A 12,681-nucleotide genomic window follows, 5' to 3' on the forward strand; every position below is an offset into this window, starting at 1 on the left:
GTTCGAAACTTGGTTTAAACCGAGCTCGAATAGCTCGTGAGAAACTTGGCTCATGGTCACCCCTATCCAAATACCCAACTATTTTTGTTGTGTTATGAGCTAATTAACTAGGGTGGTATTTGGTACGACACATCTTTCAATCTGTAAAAAGTTCAAAAGACTAAAAAATGGTATTTTTTTGGGAGAATGACCGTTCAACCCACCTCAAAATTCTTAGCCCCATTGTACAGGTGGGATAAATCTTGACCTTGGATTGATGCCAAATCCACAGGAAGGATGTGGTTTATGGGGGGGCTACTAATAGACTATGGGGGCTGTAATTTTTGTACTTCTCCGTATTTTTTTTTGTACTTCTCCATTTTTTTTGGAGAAGAACAGACAAGCCCAATTCAGATTTCTGATTTTCACTACAGAGCTATAAACATTCAAAATGTCAAAAACCCACATTCTATGCACCCATACCTGCCCCTGAATTGAAATCAATTCCGAGTTGACATACCCCAAATATACTTTGAACCTACAAATTCTGACCTTGGGCTAAACCATCCTTCTCCCTTTTTTGTATCCAAAGACCCATAGATGAATGTGCGAAAAGACAGAAAAGGCCAAAAATCAGAAAACTTTTGGTCATTCCGTGTTGAAAAATAGTCTTATCAACTATTTTTAACATCCCGATAGACCATAACTTGAACCAAACAGTCTTAAATTACAAAGTCAAGACCCCAAAAGCTGAGTGGTCTTCTTGTCCATTTGGACTATTGAAAGATCTACCTAAAAGACAGGCCAAACATATCCTTAAACTAATTCACTAGTTGAAACTAAGGACTGAACCCCTAAAACACTGACCCGCCATAGTCCATTCTAATAAGTAACTAGCATACTTATTGAAAAAATAAGTAACTAGCATTCTAATAAATTAAATTTAAAAATTTCAACAATAGTAATTTAATCTCCAATAATTATTGAAAATTTTCTATTAAATAAATAAACAAAATAAATTTATACATACTTATTGAAAATACATTTTTCACAAGACAAAAAATATTAATTTTAGTATATATAATTATATAATAAATATAGATTAATAGTTTAAAATTATTATTAATAAATATTACTTTTCTGAAAGTTATTTTCTCAAATTATTACTTGATATAAGTGAAATTAATTATTTAACAATATTATGTAAAGATATTAAATTACTATTAATTTCAATATTATTTTATATTTATTTATCTACTTTTAGCTTTTTTTAAATATATTACATAATTTATTTATTTTAACTATTTAAAATCTAGTTATGTTAAATATTTTGTTATTTAAATATTTAGTTATTTAAATACTTAAATAATATGTAAAATATTTAAGTTTTAAATTATTATTTGTTTATTGAATTTAATTATCCATAAAATCATAATTTATACTATGTTTACATAATTTCATTATTAAATTTGTAATATATCAAATTATTATTAATTTAACTATTTTGTTATAATTATTTTTATACTTTGAAGATTTTTTTTTTAAATTTATTACATAATTTCGTTATTTTAACTATTTAAAATCTAGTTATGACAAATATTTAAATAATCTATAAATTATTTATTATTTGAATTTTATTTATTTAAAGCTATTACATATTATTAATTATTTAAAAAACATTTAAATTGATAATTTAGAAAAACATAATTTAAATTGTTATTACATAATTTCATTGTTAGAATATTTAAATAATTCTTAATTTTTTAATCCAAAATTTCTTTAGATAGATATAGATAAAAAGTAGGGGAGAGGATAAATAGGAATTAGAGATAATTTAGGAAAGAAACTCTATACTAAATTAGAGATAATTTTGGAGATAAATAGGAATTAGAGATAATTTAGAAGATAAATAGGAATTAGAGATAATTTTAGAGAAAGCGGGAGATAGTGGGGAAGGTAGTTTAGAAATAATTTTAGGAGAAGACATTATTTAGGTTATTAAGAAAGTGCTTCTCATTGGTTGTTTCAAAAATGACATAAAATTAAAAAAAGAAAAAAAAATAGATAAATAATTTCTCTCAAAGTAAAGATAGATAGATAAATAGATATATAAATACATAATCCTGACCCATCGGAACCGCTTTGGCAATTGGTTTTTAGGTCAAAAGTTTGATTATCCGTTTGAAAAATCAGCTCGTGATATTTTAATTTTAAAAATAAAAAATGGTTAAAAAATCTTTGTTTCGGCCGAATGAATCAATTAAGTACCTCTAGGCTCTAAGTAACTACAGTTTTAAATTAAAACCGAGCTATAATCTTTTTTTTTTAATAAATTAATAAAATGCTTTTTAGTTTTATATAATATTGAGAAGAAAATGGAAGAGAAGATAAGCAGTGGGAGTGGGAGGGGGTGAGGCAGATTGGTGGTCGTTGAGAAACTCGGGGGAACCGAAAAAACCTAACGTCTGGGTTGAACCGTACACGTGGCAGTTACTTGCACCGCACACACACACAATGATTGGGCATTTGGTGACCCACGTCAGCAAACCCGTACGGTAGCATCTCTAGTGGTCCCCATTCCTACGTGGCACATATGTTCATTTCTTTTCTTTTCTTATTTTTCAAATTTTTTTCTCTCAATAAGTAAATAGATTAATCCTAAATGTAGAATAGAATCATAATAAATTCCTTGTAAAGTGGGGAGTGGTGCTCTCTCGCTCCGGGTTTTTTCTCGTTGTCCAATCATTGGAGAATCCTGGATTCATTTGACGGCATGAAATGGCCGATCTCTAGCGTCAACCATCTCGACCGTCCGATGTGCATCTATAGAATCCCAAACCACTGCGCCTATAAATAGAGCAAGCCGACGAGCTGTCAACTGATTTTTGAGAGAGGGAAGGAGGAGAGAGAGATAGTTTGCAGAGACGATGAAATATAGAGAGAGAGGGAGGGAGCGAGGAAGAGAAAACTAGGGTTTTGATCTCTGCAACTATATTCTTTTTTGGTAAGTTTTACGGGTTTCTTTCTTTTGTTTTTTTTTTTCCGGTGACTTCGAGGAGGAGATCACAGTTTGGTCTTGGAGAAGGTCTCGGTTAATCTCGATTTCGGCTGGAACATCGTGAGGTTCCGATCATTTTTTCGCTTCCATGATCTATCCGTCTTCCTGTCTCGTTCGAGGCTTCTCGGAAGTAGGGGACTGGGGGGGTTCTGATTCCCGGATTGGAACAGTTTTGGGGAAGGGGTTGGTTTGACGACTATTCGTTGATTTTTAAACGTTCCTCTTTTGAGAAAGGAAAACGTGAAAGTTCGAAGTTTTTGATTATATTTCCGAGTTTGGTTCAAGGAATTTAGGGTTGGTTTGTTAAGCGGAATCCAAGAATTAGGGCATGTATCGTTATCTCGGTTATATTGAGGGAATATTCGTATTTGAGCTCTGTGGATAATCTCAGTTTCGTTTTGGTTTCTTGCTTTAGTTCTGTTTGATTTTTTAGCTTTTAAGGAAAATTCTATTTATGGTAAAGTTGCGTTTACCTGTTTTAAGAAAAAGTGGGTGTTTTCTTAACTGTAGTAGGTTGGATTTATAGATTCTTTGGGCAGAAATTTTTCTTGGGGTTTGTAAGAATCTTAAGAAACTCCTATTTATTTCATATGTGATGATTCAATTACCTCCCTTTTGCTTTTTCGTCTGAAATTTTCTTCTGGTTATTGCTTTTTTGCTGCTTATGTTGAAGCTTAACGGTTATCTTTGTTTTTTTCAATCCTTCTCGTCTATTCTCGGATTGATTCATATCATCCCATTTATTCATTAATTGTTTCTGTGGCTTCCAGAAATTACTCTCTCGTTTCTGCCCGTCGGGTTTCAATTCTTTTGAGTTTTGCCCTAAACATACTGGAAGTTTTTACATTCTTTACCAATATATCATTGTTCTCGGAATCTTCCCTTCCGAAACGCTTCGTAACTGCATTAGTTTTTTGCTTTCCTTGCCACCCAATCTGTGCTGTAATTTAATTTTGCCGGGCGAAAAATGGCTGTTGCCTTCACTCGATTCTCTTGGTGGTTGTGGGGTGGAAAGGATCATGAGCCCACTGTATCTTCTGGTTCTTCTTTGAATTCTTCATCAGATTTCGGTATGCGGGAATCGGAGACTGTGAAATTCCCTTCTGTCAAGGGGGGCAAGATGTCTTCCACTTCGAGAAGGATTAAGCGGAAATGGCACAGTCGGGAAGAACGGAGAATTGACAGGGAATATGACGTGGTTTTGGTTCCACCCGATGGTGGATGTTTGTCAGGGTCTGAATCAGACGATTCGGATTGGTCGATTGGCTGGTTGGAACCTCATGCCCCTGATTTCCTGAGTGATGATGAGGCAGAGAACAGTTTTGCTGTCCTTGTTCCATGCTACGGACGTGGTCGTAGGGAGATGGTGGACAATTCAAAGAATCAGATTTTGGGTGCTCTCGGAAACCTTCCAAATGGGTATTCTGCTGGTAAGAGAAGAGTTCTTCCATTTGGAATTTTTGTCTCTTTTCCCTCTTATTTTTATACAATTTTTTGCACGATTTTCAATAGTTTTCATATTCTTGTTGCACTGTAGTCTTTACTTCTGTACACAGTGAAAATTTCCTGCTTTCTACCAAAAAAATAAAAGAAACTTTCCTTGTTATTATTTCCTGTTTTTCTGATGTATGGAATAGCGCAGATTTGATGTTTTGGACTACACTTGGTTAATATATACTTTTTGACTTTAAGCCACTGGAACTGCTCTCTTGTTCAAGTGAGTTTGGCCGGCCTTGTACTGTCAAGTCTGGTGAATATTCACTCTTTATGCCTTTGTCTGTGCATGTAAACGTATTTCATTCTGAATCCCTGGTTTTTTAAAAAGAAATGGAGCCCAATGATAGTGAAAAATTATATATCATTATTTTATCTTCACACCAAAAAAAAAAATCTTATCTTAGGCTTCCTTCAACTCCTCAAGGTTATTAAAGTGTCTGAAGACCTTTGCATAGTTGTCCATGGGTTATGCAAAGTCGGGGTAAAAGAAGTACATATACTTTGTGATACCGCATTCTTTCATGACGCTTTTTGTTTGTATCTTGTTTTTTATTTTTGACTTTCTATTACTTTTCTAGCCTCTGATCCCAGATTTTAGGCTCTCCTCTTGTACATTGTTCTATTTTGTGTTCGTGAAAGAGGAAAAGGGCATGGGTTAGTTTTTAAAAGATCAGATATATCCAAGTTCTACAAGCACCATCTTCTCCACTGGATTGATTGGGTAGAACTGTAGCAGCAGCTGTGTTGATGTTTCTGTTACTCCTCTTATTAAACTCCCATCATGATGCTGTCAGTTGAAGCAAATCACCATCCTTCCCCCCAAAAAATAAAGTAATAAATAATAAAATAAATAAAGAGGTAAAATAGTGTGGAAGGGTTTCTTGGTTATCTGCTATGCAGGATATTGTTCCCTTTTATGGACCCAGGTAGATCTGGTCAAACTCTCCTTTCATGAGTAACATCTCAAGATTGATGTTTCATTTGTGTCATGATGTTGCATATTTTTGGTGGATTTCTTTTTCATTTTTATTAACCTGCCATTAAGAATTAGATTTTCGGCAACATAAATGACCTAGAGTTGAAAATAACTGAGCCAAAAAAAATACAATAAATAGCTTATTATTTTTTGATCCGGAAACTCTAGCTCTTATTATATATTGTCATTAAAAAGCTTATTGTCTTTCAGCTGCATTGTCTTGAGCTTATCTTTGACCTTTCAGTATGAGAAAAACTAAAATTTGTATTCTTTGCTGAATTCTTTTTATTTTGGTTGATTCACAGATGGCAAAAAATATATGGAACAATGGCTGTCTTCTCTCCAAAACAACTGAGATTCGGGTCCATGTGATTGCTATCAGATTGGCCCCCTAAAGAAATGCTGCTGCTACTTCTACCATTTGGTTTGAAGAACTTATCTTGTTTCAGATAAAAAAAACTAAAAAGAAAAGGAAAAAAAAAATCAGTAAAGAAATGGGCATATAAGAGGCTGTAAGATTCATCAGCGGAGGATCAACTTCTGTCAAGGCTACTAAACCTAATATCATTTGGTTTCAAAATGAATGCTTATGAGAGCAGAAAAACACGAAAAGAAGGGGCAAAAGAGAGGTTGCTTTCAGGGCTTAAGACCCCCTTGCTTCTTTGGTTTAAGGATTACTAAAAACTATGGATTAAGTTAATGTGTTGTGTTCTGGGGTTGTATCTTGCCCTTGCTCTCCTCCTGGAAGTGATTATGATGAAAGATGGAAGGAGGCTTCTATGTCTATTGCAAATTCTTTAATGTAAATAGCATTGCTGTACATATGGAAAGCATATCTATGCTTTTAACTTGTAACTACTGTAAATAATACATGACCTATTTTTCTCTGTTGCTCCTTGTTCTCTTGTTCATTTCTATGATGATAGACTTGTCTGTCTTGTGTGTGTGTGCTATTTTTTTGTACATATGGATGGATGCTCTCCGTGAGTCGATAGCCAAGGAATGTAGATATGCTTGATGAGTTTTTTTTTTTTTTTCCAATATATGCTCGGTGACTTAGTGTAGGGTATAGAGGTTCTTGGTTGCTTGACAAAATTAATGATACAACAGATAACCAACTAGGTGGACCAGTCCAAGTCTCCAACTTCAGGAACCCATAAATTATGTGATGTTACTGATTGTTGGGTGAACAGTGGTGGTCATGTGGCTTTAGGTTTGGCCTGAGGCCCTGAGTGCCTAACATCTTCCATCCACTATGTCCTGATATGGAGTGATGGTGATGGTGATGTACCGACATATTCATATTGTTGGCAATAATGCAACTGCCAACTGGAGACTGGAGACTGGAGGGTACAAAATTGAAATCCAAAGCTGCATTATTTCTCTTTCCTTGCATGTATTGCTTTTTATGTAATTGTTTATGCATGTGCTTGTGTTGAGAGAGTCCGGTGAAAATTAAATTGAACAGCTAGATACAGTAAATAGTGATTAAAGGATTCAAATAAAATGCAATCCTAGCCAAGAGAAAGTTGTACATAGTGGGGACTGGGGAAACGGGAAACCCATAGCATCAAGCAAGCAGCAGTATTTGTTGTTGAGTTGGTCAATAGTCACTAGATCTCTAAGTGGCGAGAATCATTTTACTGATCTCAATTTCCGGCCATAGAAAAAGGGAATTGAGTTGTTTAGACCAAACTGTTATGGTTGCTGAGGCATGATTCCACGTCTGACATATATTATGTACCCAGCCTGCCGCCGATTATGACCTACAAATAAACTAATAACATATCAAGCTCTGCACTCTCTCACTCACTCAATATTTTCATGCATGAATCCAGCATTGAAAAAATAGTAAAGGAATCTGAAAGCTGGACTTCCTATGTATATTGATTTGATTTGGGGTTCTTTCTTTCAATCTCATTTTATTTTTGTTCATTTTTAAGAGGATACATATTTCTTTTCCTGTTTCTGATAATCCTACCGGTTTTAAACTGTTTAACTGCCACGTACCGGAATCCCATTTTTCTAATAAGGTGTAAAAGCCAACCTCTACCCAGAGAGCATATGAATAAGAGCACAAACAAGGAGAAAGAGAAACCAAAACACAAAAGCACATTTGAGGGAATAAAAGATGATAAAAAAGCAAAACATAACCAGTACACCTGCTTGCCTTGTATACATGTACATGAGAGTAGGAGAGATGCCTTCATTTTAAGTTCTCAATATGCTGGACTCAGTTTATATGTAGATACAAGATGAACAATGATCTACACTAGGCAGGAAATGTAGGTGTTGTCATAAACCACAAGCTAATCACATACAGAACCTTTTATCAATAAAATATATGTCTATCACTGGTCTGAATTGCTAACCAAAGGGCCAGCCATTAGACTCTTTACAGTTTTAGCATCAGAATACATGTACTTTGCTCTTATAAGAACTTGCCAACCATGCATTTTATATACATTCTTTTGGGCAACTCAACCCAAAAGATTATTTAACATGGATCTCCTTAGATTTTACAGTACTCATCCCATGGATACTGGGATAGACTTAAAAGCAGCTAAACTTGGAAGCACATCATGGCTCCTTCGTTGGACTTAAATGACACTTCATCCACAATCTTGGCTCCCCTTCCCTTGGCAATGTATAGGCCTATGTGATGTGTTAACTCCTGCCATGAAGATAGAAATGCTTATGTTTCCATACATACATAACATCTACTAATTAAAAAGGGTATATCAATCACTTCCCTGGACCTCGTATGAGAAAAATTGCAACGAAAACTCTTAGTAGTTGGTACCGATGTGCTATAATTTGATGAGATGTATACCAATACATATTAGTTGTTCTCTTATGATACAAGGAAGATTAGCAAAGAGACAGGGTACTAAGTTCTTTTTCCTATTTCTTCCTTGAAAAACAAGAAAAATCATAGTTTTTGGAACCGTAATGGTAGAAATACTTGTACTTCCTGCTGTGTGGTAAAAATAAATGCTTCAATCCGTTTGGGGTTGTGTTAGGACAAGCAGTGCTGAAATGAAGTTTGAAGAAGGCTTGGCTAGGCATGTCAACAGGTCCAGTTTGGTACAGGTTTGCCTCCACCATAACCCAACCCTCCAATGTTTCCACCTGAACCCAAAACTAACCACATAGGGTTCAACCCAATAGCGACCCAACTCAACCCAACCCAAAATCTTTCAATTGTATTTTTTAATAACATATTCTGAAAATCCAAGATTAATTAATTTAAGTTGGAATTTGGTTTATGGGTTTCGAAGTGTCACTTCCTCTTAGTGAAAAAGAAAAACCAAACAAACATGAAAAGAAATCCTAAAATTTAAGGTTATGGGGTTAGAAATCATACCAAATTGCAAGAATACCCTCTATATATGTAGGGGTATTATGACCCAGTAGGATGGACCAGCAAAACCCAAACCCCACCTAGATTGGAGAATCAAAACCCTAACCCAACCCTATAGGATTGGGTCAAGCCAAGTTTGCCGTTTAATCCAACCCATTGACACCCCTAGATTGGAGGGAATTGGGTTTGGAAGCCACTTCCAGTAAGGGATGTCCAAACTCCAAATTGAGCTAAGCCTTCATCTACTTTATCAGTCTAATCAGGTAAGAATAGATTTGATTGCTCCTAACTTGCCATAAATCCAAGAAGCTTAGAGAGGTTCACAACATAAGTAAAGAGTCTGAGAATGCAATAAGAGTGTGTAATAACAAATTTAGGAATGCAATAACCAGAGGAGACATTGTGTTCCATATATCCAATGACTAACTGTAAATGTTCCTACACATTGATATACACCAAAGGTTTAAAAAGAGAGAAGGTAGGAATGCCCAGGTAAACGCTTCAGTGCTAGTTTTGATAAATTGCATGCACCTTGATACATGTAAACCTTAATATTTCTCTGATTATATAACCATCACATATAGAAATTAAAGGATGAATTATACTCTAATCAGATGTGAAATATGCATGGTGTAACTTAGTAAAATTTGGCAACCAAAACTTGGGGATATAGAGGGTTCTAGTTGTTCTGCAGTTCACATTAGAGATGGAAGAACAAAGAACTATTCTACCAGGAGAAAGCACAACATGGTAACCAATCAAAATGAACAACTATAGGCATTCCACCAGATTATAAAGAGCACACTCTGAGAGTACCTGTGGATGAGCTACAACTTCTTTGTTGTTTTTTGCAACATGAGATGGAATATCAAATGTTGCACAACCACGGGAATACACCACCACATCCTCTAGAGGGGGGAGAAGACCATGATTCCTCGCAGATAACGCAGAGTCAACAAAAGCTAGCACACAGATATCTGTGCATATCCCTACAACCAGTATCTTCACACACTCAGTGTTAGTTTGCTTGAACAAAACCCTCTTTCTCCATTGATTTGGAAGAGAATAAATAGAGTACGCTAAAGTGAAATTAATGGCTCATTTGGTTCGCGGGAATAGAGGTCTGAAATCGGAATCGAAATGGGTCATTCTAATTCCAACTGTTTGGTTGGGCAGAATCGGAATCCCATTCCCATTCCTGGTGGAATGGCATTCCCCCATTTGAGGGAATGGCCATTCCCTCCCCCTACTTTGGGAATGAAATCCCATTCCAGCTGATTCCAATTCCCATTCCGATTCCTGTCTGAATCAAACAAACTATAGGAATAGACTATTCCGGTTCCAACTGTGAACAAAACGGACCATAAATAATGAATTAGATTGTCTTTTTTAGTTTTTATAGTATCTATGCATGATGAAGGATGGATTTTTCATTGCAGAAACACTTACAACTTTGATATTGTTGGTTGCTACCCAATCTACAAAGACGTTTGAGCCGTCTTTCTCAAATGAACCAATAAACCCATCAATGCAATCCTTGCGTCTAATTGTTACATTTGGTTTATTCTCTAACCATTGCAGGGCTGCAGATTGGACAGAGACTATTATCGTCTACCCTTGAACATCAGTTAACTACAGTTGAGATATCACTAAAATATGTGTAGAGGAAGACAAATAAGCACCTGGGACCAGATTTGATTCTTCTGTTCCAGTCAAACAATGAATAGGGTATGGATGTTCGGGTTTATCAGGATGATGAGAATCAAGGAAAGCCAGAACAGGCCATTTTTTCTCACAGAACACTTCGGCCAACTTCACTGCTTCCTCGACCATCATGGATATCTGATTGTTGGGCTCTGTTGGGGCCTGTAATAGGCATAGAATCATAAAAATAAATAACAATTCATACAAAAAAACATGTATATGAACAAAGCTGAATCATCACTTATCAGTTTTACCAAAAAAAAAAAAAAAGAAGCTGAATCGTCACTATTGCTACTCTAAAAAACTCAAAACTGTAAAAGTTTGGTTTATTTTCAACCAATTCTTCGTTTTCTCTATTTTCCAACAATTACATCCAAAACCCCAGACCTAAAATTCCTTATCACTTCTGTTTTTATTTTATTTTATTTTTTTTCGGGAGGGGGGGGGTGTGTGATCAGATGATTCATTGAAGGACGAGTAAGAAAGTACAGGATAGAGACATAACATCCAAACTAACAGACCAACTAGACCGAAAAGTATCTCTTAAACATTTTACAGAAAACGTTTTCTCCCCCTTTTTGTGTCTGTTGCTCAATCAAAAGCAATAGTAAAAACAACCAGAAACTAATGGACTTAATTACAGAAACAGCTAGCATATGGGTGGAGGATGGAGGGATAGGCATCATTACCAGATTCCCAGCTCCAACAGTGCAGAAACCATTAATGATATCGACGAGAACAAGACCAGTCACGACATCTTCAGAAAGAATCAGGGATTCCTGCTCAACGGGAAGCTCGTTCTTGATCAGATCAGACGTCTGTAGCACCATCCTCTGTCTCTGCAAGAGAAGGAAGCTTCCGGAGACGGGTAAACAAAAGAGACTGGTGATCTATATCAATATCCTCTACACATAAAATGGACAAGTGTTGGGATCTATACTACCTTTCTACCACCTCTCAGCTCCGCTCCTATAAAAGTCAATGCGTGTTGCGGTCTGAGTTGAACCTATGACAATCAAAAAAAATCTCCAACGTAGCCCAATTGCTACGCTGGATGAATTGTGATGAGTTGTGTTGGTGGTATGATGTGTGATGTGTAATGTGTGATTATTTGAAATTGTTGATGTGATGTTGGTATTATTCACTAATTAGTAAAGTAAGGCCGATGTATAGGTATTGATTAATATATATATATATATATAAATTCTCTAAGGCTGTGTTGGGAAACGATGCAAATGAAGTGTAAATTACCGTTGAGGGTAAATTTGCACTTTGGTTCATTTTTGCATGTATAAGTACATCGTAAATTTGCATTTAAATGGACTTTTGATAAAAAAAATTATATGCTTTATTGAAATTTATGTTTGTATTCATTACCGCTAAAAGTCTCTTTGGTAAGAAGATAAATTTGTTAGTGCAAAACTAACCCAAATTTACAATTTATATGAACCGTTATACACTACATATTTGCATAATTTCCAAATACAGCCTAAAGTTTTAAATTATACATAAAACTTTTTTTTTGTTTTTATCACTAAATATAAAATATTGTCCAAAATAAAAAAGTTCCATAACTAGTGGGAGAAGAATCCTACCAAAATAAGTCTTGAGTAAACAACTTCACCTAGCCAAGCATTGTAAAAGTTCTATTAACAAAAACAAACTCAAAATGTTTCTTCAACAACAAAATCTTATCCAGCATCTCTAAGCAGGACCAAGGAAAGATCATACCGGCAAGGAAAGTTTGGCTGAATGCCATGGCTTTCAGGCTGTGGAACCAATGATAAGATTCCACACCATTATTTAAATACATGGAACTGTATTTTTTACAATGAAGTCCATAAATTTATTACTGGTGTGAAATCTCATCATTGATCTTATAGAACAGGCATAGCATTTAGCTAATCTGAATTCCATTCAGGTCCGTGTTCAAAGCATTCATTAATCATTATCACCTCACAATCATGAGCCAGAAGCAAATTATTCCAAACAACAAAAAGTTCAACCTCCACAAGCACCATCCTGTATCAAGTAGGGCAAAAAAAAAAAAAAAAAGCCATTAGTATTATCATGGTTTTCAAAACCGGACTAGAAAAACCAGGA

At 35.3% G+C, this 12,681-nt stretch overlaps 2 protein-coding genes across 4 annotated transcripts; one reads left to right on the forward strand and one right to left on the reverse strand.

Annotated features, from left to right (window-relative positions):
* The first annotated feature begins 2,698 nt into the window (after window positions 1-2,698).
* On the forward strand, window positions 2,699-6,397 carry LOC104595498 (uncharacterized). Its single transcript, XM_088887322.1, has 3 exons — window positions 2,699-2,983; window positions 3,808-4,467; window positions 5,816-6,397. Exons 2-3 carry the CDS (start codon window positions 4,005-4,007, stop codon window positions 5,863-5,865), a joined length of 513 nt encoding a protein of 170 aa, XP_088743448.1. The 5' UTR covers window positions 2,699-2,983; window positions 3,808-4,004; the 3' UTR covers window positions 5,866-6,397.
* Window positions 6,398-6,960: 563 nt separating this feature from the next.
* Window positions 6,961-11,525, reverse strand: LOC104595499 (nicotinamidase 1-like). Of its 3 annotated transcripts, none has more exons than XM_088887320.1 (5): window positions 11,268-11,517; window positions 10,557-10,740; window positions 10,324-10,457; window positions 9,691-9,876; window positions 6,961-7,276 (listed from the first exon to the last, which is right to left on the reverse strand). In XM_088887320.1, the coding sequence occupies exons 1-5, from the start codon at window positions 11,406-11,408 to the stop codon at window positions 7,247-7,249; spliced, it is 675 nt and encodes a 224-aa protein (XP_088743446.1). In that variant the 5' UTR covers window positions 11,409-11,517; the 3' UTR covers window positions 6,961-7,246. The 3 variants fall into 3 exon arrangements, with proteins under 3 accessions (XP_088743446.1, XP_010254549.1, XP_088743447.1); XM_010256247.3 differs by lacking the exon at window positions 6,961-7,276 and adding an exon at window positions 7,803-8,184; XM_088887321.1 differs by lacking the exons at window positions 6,961-7,276; window positions 10,324-10,457 and adding an exon at window positions 7,803-8,184 and having other exon boundaries at window positions 9,691-9,863; window positions 11,268-11,525.
* Between the last annotated feature and the right edge of the window lie 1,156 nt (window positions 11,526-12,681).

Source organism: Nelumbo nucifera, chromosome 5, assembly GCF_055504915.1.
Source record: "Nelumbo nucifera cultivar China Antique chromosome 5, China Antique-T2T, whole genome shotgun sequence".
Lineage (NCBI taxonomy): Eukaryota > Viridiplantae > Streptophyta > Magnoliopsida > Proteales > Nelumbonaceae > Nelumbo > Nelumbo nucifera.